Source organism: Protopterus annectens, chromosome 6.part1 (assembly GCF_019279795.1).
Source record: "Protopterus annectens isolate FY-2018-M chromosome 6.part1, PAN1.0, whole genome shotgun sequence".
Lineage (NCBI taxonomy): Eukaryota > Metazoa > Chordata > Ceratodontiformes > Protopteridae > Protopterus > Protopterus annectens.
Window position 1 is genome coordinate 301,734,190 of NC_056738.1, and position 23,687 is coordinate 301,757,876.

Here is a 23,687-nt window from a genome sequence, read left to right on the forward strand (position 1 = left end):
ACCTTTATATGCTTAAATAAAGCATTGGTTTCTTTGTTTTTTAGTATATCATAGTTGTGTTAATATATTTTTTGTCTGAGGTCTCTGATTGTCTTCCCCACATAGTACCCCTCACATACCATACAGGTTGCAATATATACCACTCCCTTGGTGTAACAGTAACACTTCCTATTAGTAGTAATTCTGCCATAGTTCCAGTTTCGTCAATATTTTCAGATTTTTCTCATTATTCTAGGACTTGCTGTTATGAGTCTTGGAATTACAATATATAAGTAAACCTGTGTATATGAAATTAGAAAATATGAACATGGGGCTTATAGAGTTAGAGAGGCAGAAGGTTGTAATCTTAACAGTGAAAGATGGATCTATGAAAGTAGAAGTGCCATCAAACTGGGGTAGGTGAAGAAGAATAGATGTGAAAGTAGGAGAAAAGTCTGAGTTATTTTTTCCATACAGTGTGCATTCATACTGCACCAGTAAGTGTATTACACAGTAAAAAGGAATATTTGCAATATTTGTGATCATACCTGATTGATGTCAGTGCAGTTGCATTCACCATATGAAGCTGGTGGTGTTCCACTTGATGGCCAGGTACCAAGCTTATTTGCTTTCAAACAGTATCTGTAAACAGCAATATTCAAAGGTAAGGACACATTTTTACCTTGTTTCCTGCATTATTATTTTTTGCATAAAACTCACAGTGATTACTGTGACAGAGTTTATGAGCATTGCAGTAAACATGCCTCGGTACATATAATGACACATTAACTCCTAAAGCTGAGCATTCAGGTGCAGACAAGTCGGAACCAGCTAGAGAACATAACACTTAGAACCATAATACTGATATAGTGCTATATTGGGTTCTGTGGTGAAATACATAGGTAATTAAGATGATGTGCATACAGCCTATAGACAAAGTACAGATGTACTAGCAAGAGAATTGATGAAAGAAAAATGTTCCGTTCTTCCAAATGCAAACATTTAACTGTCCTGGGATAGACAGTGCATCTGCCTTTAAACAGTGCTTTTTTAAATGACTTAATTTTATTATAAGGTCTCTATATGTAATAACATAGAGCCATATTTTCTTGACAATTTGCAAAAGTTCCACGAATAAAAAACGGCAATTAACAGGGTTTCTTCATGTATTTGGCCTAGGCACTGTAGGATTCTTCGTTATGACTACTGCATATACAAATGCATGGCTTAAATGCACAGGTTAACTTGGTGGTATAACAGCATATTTTTATTTAAGGTGATGTTAGTAGCAGCAATATCATTCACACAGCTCAAAAGTGCAGATATAAAAGATAATGACTGAAAATATTAAAACATATTTTCCTCAGAGGAACACACATCCTTATGAAATGTATTATGTTGGTGCAAAGAAATGTTCCAAGTTTATCCTGTACTCTAGATAAAAGAGAATCATAACTGAGAAACCTATGATTAGACTGACACAAAAAAATCTGACTCACTTTTGCCATATTCCACATCAATGTTTTATAAAAGAATCACTTACTGGTTTTCGGGATTTTCCAGACAAGTTGTGTCTATTCCTGGTGGTGACAACATTGCAGAGACCAGTGGATCACTAAAATTCACACTGCTGCAAATTTAAAGAAAAAAAAAATGTAAATGCCGAGGCACAAGCAGATACGGAATAAATAACTGTGCTAATGATGATGATGGCACAAATTATATCACAGAAAGTAACTCACACTGAGAGCAAGTATTTTAGAATCTGACCCCCGGCATAAGCCTGCTTTATAACAAGGCCTTATATGGGAATAAGTCACTTACACTGAGAGCAAGACTTTTGGAAATTGGGGCAGGTTTATGCAGAGAGAAAGTCTTTTCAAATCAGGGCAGACTTACACCAGAGTAAGTCACTTAAACTGAGAGCAATCCTTCTGGAATCTGGCCCATTGTTTATTTTTCTGTTCCAAAGAAACTGCATATTGAAGATAGCAATACATTAGCTGTATAACAAGAAACCTGAACTGCTAAATGAACTCCTTGAGAACATAAATTGTATTATTTTACATATACTTCCAGTCAGTAAACACTTACGCTATTCTTCTGTTGTTTTCTTCACTGATAATGCCATTTTGAAATTACTACATATAATATATATATATATATATATATATATATATATATATATATAAATGCTATATTATAAACAAATCTATGGTTTAAAATTAGGTAAAATACAATTACAAGCCTCAGAAAATGAAGAGAAAGTAATACATTGAGGTTATGCAGCACAATTGATTGCAGTCAATGCCCCTATGACACTGAAGCCACTGTACACTTTGTTTGCTGAATATAGATCATCCACATTAATACATTTTAGTAGATTCAAAACGTGCACTACTCTGGGTAACTTGAAAAATAATTTGGTAAAACACAATTTGAACACAAGTCCACAAAACATGTTTTTATGTTAAGGAAACAGTAGCCAGTGACAGAAACTAATATATATATATATATATATATATATATATATATATATATATATATATATATATATATGTGAAAAAATGGTACCCTAGAAATAAGTAAGATACTGAATTCTAATTTTTTTTTTATAGAAAGATTGTATCTTGGCAATATGTTTCATATTACATTCTCTGTAGTGTTATAGTGTAAAATAACCATCTCTAAGGTTGCCATTTCTTGGAGAGAAAAAATCCCAGTTCCAGTACACTCAGCAAAAGTAGCTATGAAATCTGAACTGTTTGTAATGTGCAGTATAAATATAGCATAGGCATATATATACATGATAATTTCCAATGTAAGTTATATGCCATATCATAAATATGCACAAACTGCATTTTCCCCAATTCATTTTGTAAGGGGCGACATGAGACAGGCCTAAGGAAGGCACCATCTACTCATAAAAAAAAATATTACAAGAAAGAAATACAGTTTACAAAAAGCACAAATTACTTTTATATTGAAATTAAATAAATAAATGAAGTATACTATTTAAATGTTGTCATTGTCACTATGCTATTATTTAACCAATTACCTACTGATAACCAGAAATTATGTTACTTGTATAACGTTTCTTCTTTGTGTTACGGTCATAGCATCATTCAGCATTTTTAGCAGTCACTCATTCAGCATGGAGAAACTGCTTCTGACAAATATCAATATTCAGTGAAGTGAAAGTTTGCAACTGCAATTCAGCTGTTTGACTAGCTTCTACCCATTGCAAGTAAACGTCTTATGTACCTGCTAGCTAAAAGCCATTATTGTATTTAGTTAGTGATGTACTGAGTTTTTATGTTACTTTTATAACACTGTGAGTCACAACAGACCCCTCAAGACTCATGAGATAGTTGAGAATTGATCAACACAAGGAACATATGGAATGTGAAGCCTCATGGAATACCCAATAACTTACAAATTAAAGTAGCTAAGAAAAGCAATTTATACAATATCAGACACAGACATAGTAAAATTAAAAGAAAGTAACCATGTCTAAGATCAGCTATTTTAAAGTTTATTCTGTTCTTATGGTTTGGTTAACTTGTGATATTCAGGTGTCCCCATAAGCAATTAAAGTTCATTTGCACACTTTACCTTTAAATGAAGATGATCACTTGCTGGGTAAGAACACATAATGTGAGATGGATCAGTAAAATCATTTTGTCCAAATAACTGAAATCTTACACCCTAGCCGACTTTATTAGTAAGAAGGTTTCATATCTTCAGTCCAAGACTTGGCACCAAGATTAGAGAAAAATAGTTATAACATTAACTGACTGTGGAAACTGTATTACTTATGTATGTTGACATGTTGAATTTGTATTGTATATTGCAGGTTTTGGAAAAAAGATTAGAGCGAATAGCATTGAACAGACAGGCCAAGGATTGAGCTCATCCAAAAATTTGGGCAAGTATTTTTTTTTCCTTTCTTCATCCCTCCAAATAACATGGATTAAATTTTATATCTTGGGGTTTCTGTGTATGCATTTTTCTCTTTATTGTGGCTCTGGGCACATTGTTTCTCCATTGTTGGCTGTTTATTCATGAATGCTAGGTGGAACTAATTGGCCTTGCTGTCTTTTGTTTTCAAATGCCCCCACACAGCCTCATTGCTGTTTAGCATTTTATTACAATTGTTTTTAGATAATTAGAGATTTCATTTTATTAAGCTAATCTTGAAATTATGCGAAAATATATGCTTTCCTGATCACTAATATATATTTCTTAGGTAGTAATAAATCTTTGCAATGGACAAAGTATAAATCATCCTAAAATATGCTCATGTATTTTTCCTGAATTTTATTGCCAACTGTGGTGGTGGTGCTGTGGTAGCGTTGTCACCTCACAGTTAGACGTTGCCCGTTCGATTCTCAGTTAGAGCGTCTTCTGTGTGGCGACATGCGTGAACGGGCATTCCTTCATTGAAGGTTGTGCATTAGGCCCGGCAAGCCAGCACGTAAAACACTACTGCCAATCATTAGCGGACCGGAGTTCCGCTGTGGCGACCCCTAACTGGGAAAAGCCGAAAGACACAAACAAACATACATTTATCTGAGTTTAGAGCTGTCTTCTCTAACTCAAAATAGACTTCAGAAGAACTGAAGAGTGCTCTACCTTCACATATATTAGTAATAACCACACAAGTCACACAACCTACATTTTCAAATCATTGTGATACAACCTACGTACACAAAAATGTTTTTATAAAACTGTCATTAATCTGTATTTAGATTTATAAATAACCAAAAGAGATATTACTATCAATTCTTAAATGCTATTTATTTAAAAAAGTCTTAATTTAAGAACAATGGGTTTGCATTTAGGACCTAGCACATCACACACACACACACACACACACACACACACACACACACACACACACACACACACAACTTTAACAGACACAATATTCGTTTTTACATATATATATATATATATATATATATATATATATATATATATATATATATATATATATTTATATATATAAAGGTCATCCCCATAGCTCTCATCTGTTCTTGCTTTGGAAGAATGTCCCTGACTGTGCTCCCAAATTTAGTCTCTTCCATATAAAATGTGTTGTTTTGTGGCAAGTCATTGAGGACTAACGTTATTAAATAATGACAAACATTTCAGTTTCAAACTTCATATTCTTAGAAAATGCAAGGTAATGCAAAAAATACTATTCCATCAACTTCCCAAGTATATAAGAGCATTATCTAAATGTTGTCCCTGACTTTGAGCCTTTGCCCAGTATTACTGGTTTTGTTTCATATTAATTAGATAAGAAGTTGAGATTTTTGCCTCCACATAACACCCGACTTTCTCTATCTTAAAGAATAGGGTCTTCTTGAAATTCATGCAGACATAAGAATGTTTCTATAGGAACTTACAGAGTTTCTGTTATATATATTTTATATACAGTTGTTCATAAGTTCTTTGAGATAGCTCCAGTGCCATCTTATCAATATATCAATTGCAAATGGTAGAACAAGTGATTAAGTACATGTATAATCATACCATACCTATGCTCACTGCATGCACTCTCCTTGCATATCTTACATCCTACAAGAACTCCATCATTCCCCCACTCAACCACTACCACTGTACTACTACTCACACCACCACTCATGTCTCACCCACACTCAGCTCCTCTCCCACCAACTCAAGAACCATCCCTATGCACCCTCAACATATTCTATCAACTATATTACTCAAACAAAAAGCATCCCTACAACTTAACATAGTGACAGTCCCAACATACCTATTACCCACAGAGCACAATCATAAAGTTTCCATAATAAACAAACACATTCAAAAACTGAGAAAACTAATAACCTCATGCATATCAAAACTAGTCCTAAGTGGAGACATCCACCCCAACCCTGGCCCTACCATTTCCAACCCCACTCCTCATAATCAGACTAGAAACCTCAACTTCTCCCAAATCACAGTCAGTAGAAAGCCAAGTGACTTCCTTCTATTAAGCCTAAATATTAGAAATATATCAAACAAGGTCAATGAACTCCATGCTGCCATAGACTTGTACTCCCCAGATATAGTCATCCTGACAGAAACCTGGCTAAACCCTCACATTACCAGTGAGCAAATCCTCCCTACCTGTTACGGCATACTAAGATTAGACCGGCTAAACAAGAAATGAGGCGGTGTAGCTATAATATTTAAACAGCATCTAAACATCCAGATCTTAAAATCATCAGCGCCACAAATAGGCAATGAAGAAATAATATATACCAACCTCAAAATAAACCAAAATAAAACCATCAACATTATTGAATGCTACTTCCCACCTGGCCAGAACATCCCTCCACTAGAAAACCTCCTCAGCTGGTCTGCCCACCATCTCCCCCAAGAAACTATAACTTTAGGTGATTTCAATATTGACTGTCCATTCTGTTCTGGCAACCATCCAACCCATCATCTAACCCTTCATGGCTTCACCCAACTAGTCCAGTTGCCAACCAGGATAAATAAAAACCCCAACAAGCACACTACCCCGGAATGGATACTAGTCAGTAAGAGCCCCCAGTCATATATAACAGGCTGCTTATCAGATAGCCTCAGTGATCACTCCCCAACGTTCCTACTCAAAAAACACCTATACCAAGCTAAACCTGTCATCTACCATCAAAAACGTAAAAAACTAAACTTTAACCCACTCACATTCATCTCATCCTTCAAAGAATGTAACTGACATCCTCTAAAGTACCTCAGTCTTGATGATGCAGTTGAATTTTTTAATATTACCTTCCTGAGCATCCTTAATTACCATGCCCCCATAAGACTTTCCAGAACCAAAGCACAGCCCTCCCCATGGCTACAGAAAACCACTAAGTCAGAAATGAAAAACAGGGATAAAGCCTGGGAGCACTGGCGCAAAACCAAAACCCCCTCAACTAGACAGAAATTTCCTACAACTATGCAACATAGTCAAAAAGCTAATAAAACAGGACAAATTCCAATAATACCAGTCTGCCCTAGACTCTTCCTAACACAACCCCAAACAATTCTGGCCCTTCATAAACTCCATCCTCCACCCGGTAAAGTCAGTACCCCTCCTCCTAACATCACTTACTCCTCCGAAAATATTGCCACCTCATTCAACACACACTTCACACAAACCATACTATCACTAGCTAAACAACACAACCCCCCTCCCCTTCAACCCACACCTTCAACTAGTAATCTCCCCACTGTCTTCTTTTTTTCTCCTGTTCCTACCTCCAACATAAAAAAACTCTTAACTAAACTTAAGCCCACCAAATTAGCAGCAGACAACATCCCAAGCGAATACCTACAAATCGCAGCTGATGCTCTGGCCTACCCAGTTTCCATCTTGCTTAACCAATCTCTGTCAGAAAGTTACTTTCCCACACTATGGAAAGTATCACATATAATTCCCCTCCACAAAGGTGGCCCCTCCACAGAACTAACCAATTACCGCCCCATAGCTACTCTCTCTCCACTCTCCAAAATAATAGAGAGATGCATTCCCTCTCAGGTCTCAGACTACCTCCTTACTAACAACCTCCTTTTCAATACTCAGCATGGTTTCTGACCAAACCATAGCACCACCACTGCCTTGCTCTCCTTTACTAACAATATCCTTCAGCATAAAAACAATAGCTATCTCTCCTCTGCTACTTTCCTAGACCTAGCTAAAGCAATTGACATGGTCCCACACAAACATCTCATCTCTGTCCTCAATAACCTATCCTTCTCTCAATCAGTCACCAACTGCTTTCAGAGTTACCTGTCTGACCCCCAACAATCCATTGTATGGCAGAATGACATATCTCCCCAACTACCTGTCTCTATAGGGGTTCCCCAAGGATCCATCCTTGGACTCCTACTCTTCTCTATTTTCACCAATAATCAAGCCTCTGCCACCAAACATGGCACACTCATACAATACGCAGTTGACTCAACCATCATCTGCTCAGCCCAGTCCCTACCCAAACTGCAAAAAGTCACACAGGAAGCCTTTTCCTCTGTTGAAACTTGGTTATCCGATGCCCAATTAATACTCAACCCAAAAAAAAATAAACTGCTCATCTTCCAACCCACCAAACATACGCAAAACAATTCTCACTTTAACATCACAGCAAAAGACAACACCACGATACACCCAACAGAACACACCAAATTGCTAGAAGTGGAAATAGACAATAAACTAAAATTTGACATTCACATATCCATGACCATAAAAAAAGTCCACAAAAAACTAGGAGCGATATACAGTAATAAGCAACTTCTCACCAAAGCAGCAAAGATTTAGTAGCAAATTCCCACCTTATCTCCACTCTACATTATGCCTCTCCAATATATACCAACCTAAGGCAATGCGATCTAAACAAGCTAGAGACCTGCTACAACAAAAATCACAAATTCGCCACAGGGGCATACTACCGTAGTCATCACTGTCTCTCACTTGCTGAACTGGGCTGGCTTGAACTCCCTCACCTCCTTCAATGGTATCAACTCACACTCGCCCACAAACTAGTAAACCATCCACTAAAAGTCCCATCCCTCCAGAATCTACTCCAACCCTATCGCACCACCAGACCACTAAGATCCAGCAACAAAAATCACTTACAGGTCACTAAAGCCAATAACTCTGCTGGTGAAGCACTATTCTCTTGCACCATAGCCAAATTATGGAACCCCCTCCCACCCACAATTACCTCCGTACCATCATGCACCCACTTCAAAACTTTACTAAAAGTGCACCTAAAAACATGCTGGCTATGCCCCTGCAACTCCCACTCTAATATCACCCACCCCATCCACCCACTATCTTTATTTCCACCCCACTAACTACCTTGATTATAGCAAGCTCGGATGCTCATAAGCCTAACTACTTATTATACAGCAGGAACTTCTTATTGTAACAATTGTTAATGTCTATTATGTACTTCGCAGATGATATAGATTCTAGTTGTCTACTGATGTACTATGTTCTTCATCTGTAACTATGTTTGCAATTGTTAATTGCTATGTTGATTAAATTGTTAATTGCAATGTAAATTCAAAGTAACTACTGTCTGTATATTTTAACTGTGGAGCTTTTCTCCCTGGGCCTCCGCTGAAAATGGACCTACGTCCAGTCGGACACTCCCAGTCAACAAATGTAAATAAATAAATAAATAAATAAATAAATAAATAAATAAATAAAAGCACACTCCAGCTTTGCTGTTAAGAATTAAAGCTCTCTTTAATGATATGAATATGCTGACATAACTTAGAATCAAGATTTGATCAATACTGATGAACCAACACTTTTGGCAGATGAAACAAGGAAAAGTACCTTTGATGATGCAAATGATGAACGCCTTTACATAACAGTCCCCATTTTTTAAATCTTTTTTTTGAATTTAAAACATGGAGCACTGCATGCTTCAAACCTACCAACTGGGTAAAGACCTTCCAGTTCTTCTCTACATTCCATCTAATTTTGTAATCATTTGTGGTTTTAGGATTTGCTTGACAATCACTGGTGCCTTTTCATTTGACTTTTCTTAGTGCTTCTGTTTTGTTATCCAGTTTATCATGATGTCCATAGCTTTATTCAGTAATGTCCCACTGATTTATTGCAGCAACATGTGGGTACTTCAGCTCTGGACTATGAAATCAGTTGTCATCCCATAGCTTTTCTGTGGTTCCATGGTCTCCATAACCTTGCCAGACTTCTTTGCAACTTGGAATTATTTCTTTTGTGACTTGGCTTGGTTTAATACTCCTGCGCCTAATATGTCCCAGATGCATCATGAATACAGCTTCAAAGTAAATATACTTGTTGTGCTGTTACTGTTAAATATTTCAAATACCTTGCATCTACGTAGCGTAAATAGTGTCTTCACATTATCTTGCAATATGAACACCTATTTAGTTTCCAACAATGAGCTTTTCTATGTGGGAAGTGAGCTTATTTCCTTCGATTTCATGACCTACCAATAGACTCTGTTGGCTGACATCATGGTTAAAAACAATTGCTTAAATGTGGTGGCAGCAGTGATCTTTACAGAAATAACATAACTGAACTGATATTGTCTCTATTTTCTTGTAAAGTAAACATTCATTCCAGTCTTTTACTTAACTTTCTGAAGTGAGAATCAGTCTCTAATGTATGAATGTGTTTTTATAGACATAATGTGTCATGCAACATGAGCTGATGCTTTTATATGACTTTCCACTGCAATATTTTGCTAATATATACAATTGTTGATCAGAATTGTCAATTCTTCATTATTTATTGCACCTCACTGTACAAGTGTCATGTGCACACATGCACCTGTACATATTCACTGAAGACACACATTCACATAGAACAGAGACACACACAAAACGTTAACACTGATGATCTAATGTTTTCACTCTAGGTTGAAAATGGCCACAGACAACAAACTGTATAGATTCTATATATATATATATATATATATATATATATATATATATATATATATATATATATACATACAAATAGACAAGGTATGTGGAGGTATATTTTTATAAGTAACTTACTTAAAAGGGATGGTTTGCGTGGAGCCCCCATACATCGATGCACATATCTGAACCTTGGGTAATTTATTTCTTGGACTGACAGTAGCTAGGCCCATGGCTGCAAGCACAAAAAGAATAGGGAGAACGATCTGTGCAATCATGCCCTTCCAGTCTCGTCGGAAGTGGTGAAATCGCTTAATTATGAGCCCAAAAGCTTGCTTCATCACCAGATGTGCTGTTCCAATCTTCTTAATGCCAGTTAACACTTCCGCTGTTAATGACACAAAACACCACGTAATATATTTAAACGTCACCAAAGACAAATCATTCAGGTAATACAGACATAGAATTCAAGAATAGTTATGCAGTGCTTATTGACTTTTTCACAAAGAAAGCAGTTTTCTAGTGTCTTCTAAAAAGTTACAAATAACAGTATACAAATGCTTCTATATTGTAGATCCATATTAGGCCTATCAAATTGTTTTGCAATAGTCACTTCCGTTATAAACAGCACACATTTATACCTCTGTGGTAGTTTGGAATAAATATACATGTAAACTACTTCTAAACAGGTATCTCTTTCATTTGCTATGCAAATGTGGTTTATTAGAATGATTTATTTTAATTGCATTGTGCACCATTTTGTTTGTTGAATTATGTCATCAAATTCTTCTGAAATCTTAGAAACTGTTTCTGTAATAATTTGATACCACCGTTCTCTTGCTGCCTTGTTGAATTTATTTAATTTTTATTATGCTATCTTTTGCCCTATCTCTCTATGTCTCTGTCTCTGTCACACACACACACACACACACACACACACACACACACACACACACACACACACACACACACACACACACACACACACACACACACACCTACAAAGTTGCATTCAAAACCGGGATAATTTAATTGCTACAAAAGAATATTGTTGAAAAATCAACAAATCTGAACTAAGAATTACTATATTATTTGAACTTTTAAGTCCCCTGAGCTAATTCATATTATCAGAAGCCCAGTTATTTGATCAACCTACACCTTGTTTCATAAAAAGAGAATATTAACTTGTAAGCTACTGAGCACAGAAATGGGCAAGAATGACAGTGGCAGAGATCTGAAACTTAGAAGAAATCATTGGATAAATGTTGTGTGTTTATATCAATGCTTTATTTTGCCATTGTGAAATTCTATACAGAACAATTGATGTTATAAAAGTATCATGTAAAATGGTATAACTTAAAACATAAAGGTTTTAGTTGTTGTTTATTGTTAATGTAGTTTTCCGGCTATGATTCCCCAAAAGGGATTCTTTGGTGCAATAAACTGTTAAGTATGTGACTTTCTAATAGATTTTGCACTAATGATTGAGGTAGGGGTTTTCCATTTATCAGTCTCCAGTTACCCTGACTGTTGTATAGTATCAACATATATAATGGACTTACCCTTAAAGTGCTAAACAAGGCATATGAAAAAGTTAAACGATAATTAGCATGACTCTGTCATGCACTGCTTGTACATGAAATCCTTGGAAGAAAGTAGATTTTATTTTTTCAAGTTCATAATGCAGTCTAATTGCTTAAAGAAAGAAAGCACAGAGTAGTTCTGGAAAAATCTGTGTTCCATAATGTTAAAATATACAGCAAAGAGTTTTGATAATAGATATGCAGCCATATTGCTGTAAATGTCTTAATGTCTTGCTATGCCCTTCTCATATACAGAAATAAGAGGAGGTGATTGGTGCATCTACAGGGTTACACCCCTTCCAATAAAGTACTATGTGATTAAATTGCATCTGCCAGGTTTTCACATCATGCACATACACCATGTTAACCCAGTAGAATTAAAAATTCACATGTAGAAGTTGTGTTTACAGAGCATTCATAAACCTGTAAGAAGAGCAGTGCTGAGGTTTTGCATAAATGGATAATTTAGTGTACCTCTAAACGTATCCTCCGGTAGTCATTTAAGTAAATTAGGACCGTTACAGAAAAAAGGGTGAATGTATACATGAGAACAATATATATTTATTATTACGGGGGGATAGGAAGTGCTGGGTGTGTGGCCCTACGCGCTGGCACAAAACATTATTACTACATGGGGTTGGGCTGTGAGACAGGCCCAATGTTAGATATCACCAATGGGGTTTATTATTATAAGGCATAGAAGATAGATGACTTTAAATGCTTTGTATGACCAAATTCACATTAAAGGAACTATTTTATCCCTCTGTTGGTAATGTTAAATATATACAATTACAGAGATATTGAAGGAGGGAGCCACCTACAAGTACCATGTATGTGCTCCAAAAAGAATTCAGTTTATGATTTCTGCAGGCTGTTGGAAGCAGATACTAATAACACAGTATGGACATTTGTTGATATAATACTTACCTGGAAAACCCTCCCTATTGTTGGACATTTTAAATACAACACAGATTAGAAAACAAGAATGAGTACAGGTGGAATATATTCCTCCTCTGGTCATAAATATTTGTTTCAAAAGTTCCAGTTACCAGTATTTCAGATGGCTGGTGATACATCACACTTGTGATGCCTCGTGTTTCAATAACTGGCCATGACTATTTTTAGTAGGTGTTCATTTTTGTAATTTGATGCTAGTATAGAGAAAACAGGAAGATTCTAAAGTAATGGTGGTGAAAATGGAGGCAAAGGCAATGATCACTAGTTGAATATGTCTTTGTAGATTCAGGCTTTAAACATAAATTAGGTAATGTGGAAAATCCTAGTTGAAATTAAGCATGAGAACCTTGTTCTGGCCTTGTGGAAGGGGACTGTTTAAGGTATGTTAACCATATTTTGAAGAGATGTTAAATGTTAAACACCTGAGGATATATGATAGCATGTGTATGTGTATCACTTACTAGAATTCTGGCATAATAATGACTGAGGGTGTTGTGCTGTATGACCTGTATTATAAAAGAACAGATATCTAGAAAATACAACTATGGGAAAAGATAAACTGTACATATAGATTGCTCTATTTTGATTATGATTTTTCTCTGGCTGTAACCAAATCTTAAAGAATGTTTGTTCCATTAAATTGCGTAACATTAAACAAATCAGGGCTGCTATGCTACATTTCTTATACATTCATAGGTGTGTACTAGGCTAATGGCCCTGGGGCCTTTACAAGGCTAGCCATAGGATTACCCTGGCATAGTGCCACCCGACCTTAGTTCCCAGTGCCTCTGTCGAGTAGAGCCACTGGAGTGACCCCCGGGGTGAATTTTCTGTTTCCCATCCACTCATTAAGAATTCTCTTATTTATTTATTTATTTATTTATTTAACTTATTTATTTATTTATTTATTTATTCCAGTTTGATAACCGGGGCCCATTTTCAGTGGAGGCCCGGGGAGAAAAGCTCCGCAAAACAAAGTTTTTAACATAAACAATTTACAAAGATAGCTTAGATTACTGACATTGAATTTTGTCATTAAGAAAGAAATAAACATTCAGTACAATTGCATTCAGTTCATAAGGCAAATAAGAGAATAACAGAATAGCTAGATTTTACATTTAGTTAAGATTACGAGTTTGCAATTGAGAGTGAGGTTAGTAAGGTAAAATGGTTAGCCAGGAGAGAAAGAGGAGAAGAATTTGAGAGGAATGGGTGAAAGGGTACAGTTGCATTTCCAATTTAGGTAGAGGTAGGAATGAAGTTGAGATTTGAAGTTATTAAGGTTGTTACAGGTTCTCAGGTAGGAGGGTAGAGCATTCCATTTTTTTGCTAGGGTAAAGGTTAATAAGAGCTGCCCAGTCGGGCATTTGGGTTTTTGAATGGAGATCAGGTTTTGGTGAGAAGATCTAAGGGGACTGGGGGGGGGATATGGTTGTAAAATATTGGATAGTGCAGGGCAGTTAGATGGTTGGAACAATAATTTTTGGACTATGGTTAATTGGTGAAAGTCTAGTAGGTTAGGGAGTTCAAGCCAGTTTATAGTGTGAAGGGAAGTGCAATGGTGAGAGGAGGATTTTGCACTGGTGGCAAATTTGGAGATTTTATTGTAGCATACCTCCAGTTTGGAAGTAAGTGTGGAAGATAAGTTAGTGAGCAGAGGAGTACCATACATTAGAGTGGGAAGGTGACAGGTAGAGGCAAGAGTTAGTCTAGAGGAAGGAGAGATGAAGTGGTTGTTTCTATAAAGTAGGCCCAGTTTTATGTGAGTTTTTTTGATGTTTTGTTGGATATGAGAGTTAAGTTTTAGTTGATTGTCAATTATGACACCAAGAAGTTTGGCTGATGAAACGATCTCAATAGGGGAATTGTTAAGGCTGGTGATTTGGAGAGAGTTTTCATCAAGAGTGAAGGATTTAGACGGGGAGAATAGAAGGATCTTAGTTTTACTGGCATTAAGAGAGAGGTGATTTTGGAGCATCCAGTTTTCAGTGGTTGAGAAGGCCTTTTGAGTCAGAGATTGGAGTTCTGATAGGTTAGTGGCGCTGCAAATCAAAGTGGAATCGTCAGCGTATTGTACAATTTTGGTGTTAGGAATGGCTTTATGGAAGTCATTGATAAAGATATTGAATAGCAAAGGGCCAAGTATAGAGCCTTGGGGTACTCCGGTAGGAGTAGGAAGGAAAGTAGAGGTGGCAAGGCCCCATTTCACAGCTTGGGACCTATTTGAAAGATAGCTAGAGAACCATGAGAGGGTTTTTTGGGAAAGGTTAAGATTAGAGAGATGGTTTAGAAGATGGGTATGAGAGATGGTATCAAATGCTTTGGATAAGTCCAGTAAGACAGAGGAAACCAAATTACCAGAAACACGGGATGAGTTGACAGAATGTAAGAAGGAGAGAAGGGCGGAGTTAGTACTATGTCCTGGTCGGAAGCCATGTTGGGTGGGGGAGAGAAGCTGGTATTTGGTCAGGAATGGTAAGAGCTGTAGATGGATGCATTTTTCAAGAATTTTGGAGATAGTGGAGAGGATGGCTATAGGGCGGAAATTGGAGATGTTACAGTTCTTGCCACCCTTGTGCAAAGGAAGAATATATGCAGAGCGCCATAGTATGGGTACATATGATTCAAGCAGTGATCTATTGATCAAGATGCTGATAGGTAGAGCAATAGCATCTGAGACTATTTTAAAGAAGAAGGATGGAATACAGTCGAGGGCATTTGAGCAAGGCTTTAGTTTGAAAAGAAGTTTCTTTATTACCTTGGTGGAGATAGGTTTAAGTTCAAATTTCGGGTGTGGGGAGGGAGGGGAGGATTGGGCAGGGATGGGAGGATGGTTATTATTTGTGAAGGTTTTAGTAAGCTCAGCAATAGAGGTGAAGAAGGAATTAAATAGTGAGGCAATTGCTGAGTCAGATTTGCTGGTTTCAGGACAGGGGTTATGTTTTGTTCCTGGCCTAAGGAGGGAGTTAATAGAATTCCAGAAGTGTTTGGGGTTTTTTGCATGATTTTCCTGTAGTTTGATGTAGTAAGACTTTTTGTCTTTAATCACTTGTTTTTTGGCTAGGTTTCTCAGCAGTTTATATTTTAGTAATGTTTCTGGTTGTTTGTGGTGGAGGTAGACTTTCCAGGTTTTATCCCTTTGGAGCATAATGCTGTTTGTGTCTTTGGTGAGCCATGGAGTGAACTTTGTTTTAACTCCTTCAGTTCTTATTGGGGCAATGGAGTTAAGGACTGATAAGAATGATGTATTGAAGTATTCAATGGCTTTGTCTAAAGATAGGAGTTTTAGGGGGTTCCAGTTAGTTTGTTTAAGGGAATCAGAGAAAGAAGTAGGGTTGAAGTTAGATAAGTTACGAGTGTGGATGTATTGGTGAGAGTGTGAGGAAGTGGGTGCAGCTCAAATAGTATAGGCAGGGAGGTGGTCTCCTAAGGAGTCGGGAAGGACTCCAGATTCTTTGATTTTTGTTAGTATGAGATACTAAGATCCAGTCAAGTACGGAGCCAGGGGGCTTAGTTTTGTTAGGCCTGGTAATGGCATTGGTAAGTTGAGTGAAGGAGAATAGGTTGATAGATGAGGTGGGATTAGGGTTGTTGATTTTTCCCCAGTCGATATTTACATCTCCTAGGATGTAGGTTTCTAGCTTAATATTGGAGGAGGTCCAGGAGAGGATGTCCTCTAGGGTGTTGATGTTGTTACCTGGAGGAATGTATAGAGAGATGATGCAGATATTTTTGTGAGTGTTTAATTTTAGAAGGCCAATTACTAGTTCAGCATTGGAGAAAGAAGGGATGAAGTTAGGGTATGGAGTAATGGATAAGTGGTTGGCATAGATTAAAGCTACCCCGCCACCTCTTCTACTTGGGCGGTCGGGTCGGATTGGAGAGAGTGAAATCCAGGGGGAAGGAATTCAGAGTCAGTTGTATGAGGGTTTTAGCCAGGTTTCAGAGACGGTTATTATGTCTGGTAGGTTATTGTTAAGCCAGGCATGGAAGAAGGTTAATTTGTTTAGTAGGCTTTGGGCTTTGATGGTGAGGACTTTGAAGTTTTTATTTGGGGATTTGTTGTTTGGGTTGGGGTGGTTAGTTGGAGAGAAGTTGGGCCCGGGATTGGGGTGGATATCACCGGCAAGGTTAAGGAGAGTTGGGTGGAGAGTATGTTTATAAGGTTTGGATTTGATAAAAGGAGTATGGAAGAGTTTAGGTTTAAGTTTGTAGACATTAGTAGAGTTTGGAAAAAGTTTTAATTTTAGGAGAAGGATAGGCTGGGAGGGAATTAAAGAGGGTGAGATATTGTGGAAGTGAGATGAGAGGATGTTGTGAGGATGAAAAGCAGAAGGGTGTAGTTGTGATTCAGTATAGGAGGTTACATGATAAAGAGGAAGAAGAAGGAAAGGTAATAAGAGGATAAGGAGTTTAGGTAGAGGGGAGGGCATGTTAGTTGGAAACAGTTAAGATATATGGAGATGAGAGTAGAGGGATAGTAGCTAGGAGTGGGGAGTGGTAATGAGAGTCAGGTGTGTTGGGGGGAGAGGTGTGTGAGGGGTTTGTAAGGATAGGCTGGGGGAGTGGGAGGGGTTAAATGGGAGTGGGAATAAAGGTAGGACCTCTGGGGGTGGGTGGAAATTGGGTGCAGGGTAGGGGAGCGGAGTGAGCCCGCAGGGCAAACGGAGCGGGGAGAGCCAAGAAGGCAAGGAGAACAGGGAAAACAATCAGTGATCTGAGACACAAAAGGAGAGCTGCAGCTGGGGAGCAGGTATTGTGGTTACTTTTTAGTTTTTAGTGTGGGTTTTATGCTGTTTGGTTGCACTCTTTAAAAGAGAGAAATGTGCATGAGTGTTTGGAGGAAAATGTCACAGATACAGATCGGGTAAAGCAAAAGCTACCTTAGGCAAAGTAAAATAAGAGGAGCAGGAAGAAAAGATAAATTGCTGGACCTTTTACAGGAGGATTACGCTACCTAGTGGAGAAAGAAATAGGTACACTCAGGAGAAGAGTTTCTGCTAAGATTATTAAGAATATAATATTAAGTAGAGGCAGTGGGGGGATCACAGGAAACTACTATAGGCCAGAGTTGTGGGGGCAGTTGCAAAGGCCTGCAGTGGGCTACTTTCCGACACACCGAGGTAGAATGCTGCTCAAGTGTTAATATTCACAAGTGTAGTATATTTAAAACAGATTACATACACTGTGTTTCTTATCAATGGGAGACTAGGCCCCAGTAATGTTTGAGTAGCTCAAGGAGAAATTTTCACAGACGTCTTCTCTTGTAGGGTGGGGTTTCTCTGTTAAATAGTAACAAGGGGAAAGTAGAACGCCCGAGGAAGCAACTGTGAAAGGAGAGAAGAAACAAAACAATGTTAAAGAGGGTAGGGGTGAGAAAACAAAAAAAAAATAAGACAAGGGAGAGGGCAGGTAAGAGTGCATGAGGGAGAGAGTCAGAGTAGAGGACACTAGTCATACATAGAGGAGTAGGAGGAGGAGAGAAAAGGAAGGGAGAAGTGTGCAGGTTGAGGGAGGGAGAAGTAGGAAGCAGAGAAAGGAGGAGAGAGGAGGCAGACACAGATTGTGACAACTTTATCTCTTTAAATCACATATAAAATACAGTTATGAGACAAGAGAAAAAATAAAATAGGTGCTTTGCAAAATCACATTGGAAAAGGCATTTGGCCATTTAAATCATCAAATAGCAAGCAAATAAACATAAGTAAATGAAAAAGCATTATCTATCTAATTAGCAAGCAAATAAGCAGAATTATAACAGAAAAGCCTTATCAATAAGATGAAATGATATGGTTTAGCATGCATCAGTCAGGACAAAAATGGTTGCTAAGAGTATGCTGCTATGAACTGAGGTTGTGATTAGGAAGCTATTGCTGGATAAGAAGATGCTGTTAGTTCATTAAATAGTCAGAAAATGGGGGGGAAATAAAAAGAATATATAATAGACGCCAAGTGTGTAATGTCAAAGCCTGCTCAGTAATAAGAGCAGAAAGATGCTAACAGCCATGTTTCCCGATAAAAGACAGCCATTAGGCTTTTAAGGTCGAAAATAAAGATCGCTAATAGTATACAACTGAATGCAGTATTAGCGGTTAGTTTGAGGCGCCTCTGGATGTCGATAAGCGCATTCAGCACCAAGTGTAATGGGGCAACACATTAACTTACGTTTTAGTTAAAATAACAACAGATATGCGTTCTACAAACAAACTAATGGGCGCCAAGAAGATACTACTGTTTGTAGAACTATATGTTTTACAAACAAACTAATGGGCGCCAAGAAGATGCTACTGTTTGTAGAACTATATGTTCTACAAACAAACTAATGGGCGCCAAGAAGATACTACTGCATGCTGTATTTCGTAGCTAAAATAGGACGCCTCAGGTTATAGATTAAACACATTCAGCATCTAAGTAAAGGTGCAATGGTTTAAACTAGATATAACTGAAAATAACAACAGGTAAGCGATTAGGAATAAAACTAAAAGGTCACTAATATAATACAACAGAAAGCTACATTGGCGGTAAGCTAATGTCTAACTAATGTAAAGTCTCGCTAGCTGACCGTCTTCTGCTTATGACCCTCTTGAAGAGGGTCAGCAAGGTACTCTGCTTGACATGTATAGAAAGTCTGTTCCATAGCATGGGCAGTCTCTGTGTTATGAACCTGTCCCTCCAACATGTTCTGTTAATTGTGGTAATGAGGTCGAGGTCTCTGGACCATGTGGTGCGGAGGGATTGGAATTTCTTTAGATGTAGCATTTCTAACAGAGCTGGGTCAGACATGGCTTTGTAAGTCAAGCAGAGATCGCCTCTAAGTAGTCTGCAAAGTTTTGTGTACATTTAAACACTGGGGTGGTTATATATAACTATGTAGAGAAAGTGCAATTTTTTATAGCAAAAAATGTGGTAGAGATAAACAGAAATACCAAGTACAGTGCAACTGATGGCAAAGACAGAGCTTTCCAAACTGTTTTCAATGTACTGATAAATCAGACTTGTTTCCAAGAACTGACATATAATGATCCTTATGAACATGTTTAAACTCTGGTTTGGTTCTGCCTCGTGTACCGCTGTTGTTTATTTGTAATAACCTGATTTATTAATTTAATGTCTTGGAAAACAACTGTTTTCATTTGCAGTGTAAGCTTCTACCCTCTACTGTTTAAGGTCTCTGATGGTTGTTGCACCTTTATGTGTTGATGAATTGGTTATGGTAGCGTCCCTAAACCATGTTATAAATGTTAACTGCTGGGAACAGAAATATCAGCACTTTAGTATGATAGCATGGAATATATATATATATATATATATATATATATATATATATATATATACATATATATATATATATATATATATATATATATATATATATAGATATAGATATATATATACATATATATATTTATATGCTGAACTGCAGTGTGTGTCTTTAGTCTTAGCAATAGTCTCCCTTCACAGACACGCTGTGCTGGTTGGATATATTCACCCAACAATACTGCTGTGGGGAGGGGGCACTGATTTTCTTGTCTCTCTATCTCAGCTCAACAATCATCTACTTATGTAAATAACAATACTTATGCATTTATCAATATAATTGTATTGATTACATATCTTTAAAAATCATTAAAGTTACATATTTACCCTCCACACATTATTTTTTTCTTTTATATCACCTTTTTTGCTTTTAAGGGAACATGATGAATTAGGGTCTGAGTATTTTTATGTATAGATAGGGATAATTCTGTCCATTATAATCCAATCTATAATGAAGTATTTAAAAATACATAACAAAAATACTTAAGAATCCCTTGGACACGAACAATTGTACTGCCAGCTCCACTTCCTTTACTTTAAGACTGTGAATTATGAGACAGACTACATGATTCACATACTTGTACAACTGTGCTGCATACAATATATATAGATGTACCTCTGTTATATTTTTCTTTTTTTAAACAATACACAAATAAGTTAAAAACACACAAATCCATACATATGCATTATCCTTTAAAACAAGTCTATATTTCACAAACACATTTCATTAGTTATTATATATTATGTTCCATTTTTTGGATTTTTCTTCAGCAGTATTAGATATCAGGATTTTTAACAGATATTAACCTTATTGCCAATACACAGTATTGTATTTAAGTTCATAAACTGTCAGAGTTTCTATCTAGCTTTTTAAGTAGTTTCTTATGTCTTGAAGGTATTGGGCATGGGAATATACACTCCACTTTCTTCTCATTAGATGATGAAATATATATATATATATATATATATATATATATATATATATATAGAGAGAGAGAGAGAGAGAGCTGCAACCATCCTCCCTACCTGTGATGAAAAAAGAAAACATAAAAATATGTCCATTTTAGTGCCAGCTGCCTTTATTAAAACACGTATGCAAATGAGGTATATCAGAGGTACCATCAGAATCTATACTGAACAGGGAAATTAAGGAATTTGTTAATAATTAAGGTTCGGTCAAAAAGTGATTGAGACCTCAGCAGAAATGAGAAATTAGGCAATGACACCTTTTGGATTCTGTAATATGATATAACCTCTGGGGATGCCATCCCCCCGATATGGGAAAATATGGGTTTGCAGTTTCCATACTTTTGTCTTCTTTTGTTCTGGAATGATGCCTTGACAAGTTGATCGCCTTTTGGATTCTGCAATATGATAAAGTTTATGGGTGTTGTGCCTCCACAAGATATCTGAACACTTAGACTTGCAGTGTTGTCCTCCATTGTTCTAAAATGCTATCTGGTTTAGAAGATTACCAGCTCTGTTGTTGTTAGGAACAAGTGATGTGAAAACAGTCCACCTCATATGAAATTAAATAAATATCTGTGTTGGGTAACCTTAGACTTACATTGTGCACCACACTATCATCTGCATTAAAACAGCAAATACTCCATTCAGGTTTTAAAGCATGGGTTTGTTGTGTAAAACAACTTAATTTGAGACATGACAAAAATGAATGTTCACAAATATGCCAGCCTGCAGCATAATGGATCTTTGGTTTATGCTATATTAGTCAAGATTATAAAACAAACTAAAAATGTGTCTCTGGCATTATAAATGTTCACAGCTGCATGTACACTAATGGGCAGCCATGGTGGTGCAGCGGCTAGCATTGCTGCCTTACACCAAGAGGTTCTTGGGTTCGATCCTCAGCTGGGATGCCTTCTGTGTGGAGTCTGCATGTCCTCTCTGTGGTTGTGTGGATTTCCTCCAGGTGCTCCGGTTTCATCCCAAAGACATGCTGTAGGTAGATGGGATACTCTAAATTGGCGCTAGGCATGAGTGCGTGCATGTGTGTGCCTTCCGTGGAAGGTTGGGCACCGGGCTGGCAACTCAACACTGTAAAACTTCACTGCCAATCATGAGCGGACATCCAGTGTGGTGACCCCTAACCGGGAAAAAGCTAAAAGAAGAAGAAAGCTGCATATACACTAACATTTTACTGGACAGTATTTGTTTTGCTGACTTTCAGTGAAGAATTGGATAACTTTAACATGAATGCCACACAGATTGTCTATGTTCAAGCATTCATTTATTTCTGTGGATGAGGGTATGTAGGCCCATTTTATGAAAAAGTCATGTTTTTTTTTTTGTTTACTAAGTTAGGCTGCAAAACACACAGCTGTTCTGGTAAATGTACCATCTTGGTGGGCTGAAATACAAGAAGTCTTGCAGACCTCTTAGGATAAGAAATAACTTATTAGTTTGCTCAGTCTCAGAAATAAAAAGACTGAAAAGGACTCACTCTGTGGTATACAAGGATAAAGCCCTGATTATGACCCATCTGACCTGAGTACAGTTAGCACCTTGGGCCCTGTAAGAACCTGGCAGGAGAGAGCATTAGTAATCCGTAAATGCAAGCTTGCTTACTTTGGGGGAGAGATTAGCAGTCTTGTGTTTTATTTCAAGCAATACAAGTGGAAGCTTGTAGGCAATACAGCTGTAACTGGAGACATGAGCTTGGTTTACCAACCCAGTGATGATAGCCCTCACAAGATGGCAGTAGAGCACTTAGAGGAAAGGAAGGTCATAACAAGCTCTTGTGGTGTTATGGGTGCCCAAGTCAAGCCATCAGGGAGCAGAGTTACAGCATAAATCTAGAAAAGACTACTGATAGCTCTGAATGAGGATCATATCCATGATCAGCTTTTGCCCTCTGGGGACTAAATGGGCCCACTGATCTCAGAGTACTCATGTTTGGCAGGTAACATGGGATAAAATTAGCTAAAAAAGACTGAAAAATTTTAATGTGTCCTAGATGAAAACATCATCTACAGTCATCTAATCAATGTAGTAATTTTCTAACCTATAGATTTTTTCATGAGCTTTGTAGGAAAATCAGTGTGGGGTCAGTTTTGAATACCCATTAATTGTTTCTGTTATGCCAAAAAAACTGGAATGCATGTTTATGCTGTTGATGCTTTAAAAATAATAAAATCAGTTACTCGCACCCTAAAAAGATGTGTGTAGTGATCTGTTGACAAAGTAGCATTCATTTTAAGGGCATGCTCCAAAATGTATGCACTACTTTGCATCATCTATAGAAATGGTGATGAGTGAGGTGAACAGTGTCTCCAACTTAGCCTACCTGGAGTAAAGGAAAAGGTGTGTTTGTTTAAGATTTGCTGCCTTTTTCTTAAGACTGTTTGACCTCAGAGGTAGTGGATTTGGAGACCAGGGGTGTAGAGTCAGAGCTCTTTCATTGGT

General features: G+C 37.3%; 1 protein-coding gene across 1 annotated transcript in view; it reads right to left on the reverse strand.

The window, feature by feature from the left end:
- The window catches only part of ABCA12 (ATP binding cassette subfamily A member 12), a 793,480-nt gene that overhangs the window by 208,374 nt on the left and 561,419 nt on the right, over positions 1–23,687 (reverse strand). Inside the window, exons 54-56 of the mRNA XM_044075367.1 lie at positions 10,543–10,792; positions 1,523–1,609; positions 528–621 (exon numbers count right to left, since the gene is read on the reverse strand). Coding sequence (XP_043931302.1) covers positions 528–621; positions 1,523–1,609; positions 10,543–10,792 — 431 coding nt within the window. The remainder of the gene's footprint in view (positions 1–527; positions 622–1,522; positions 1,610–10,542; positions 10,793–23,687) is intronic.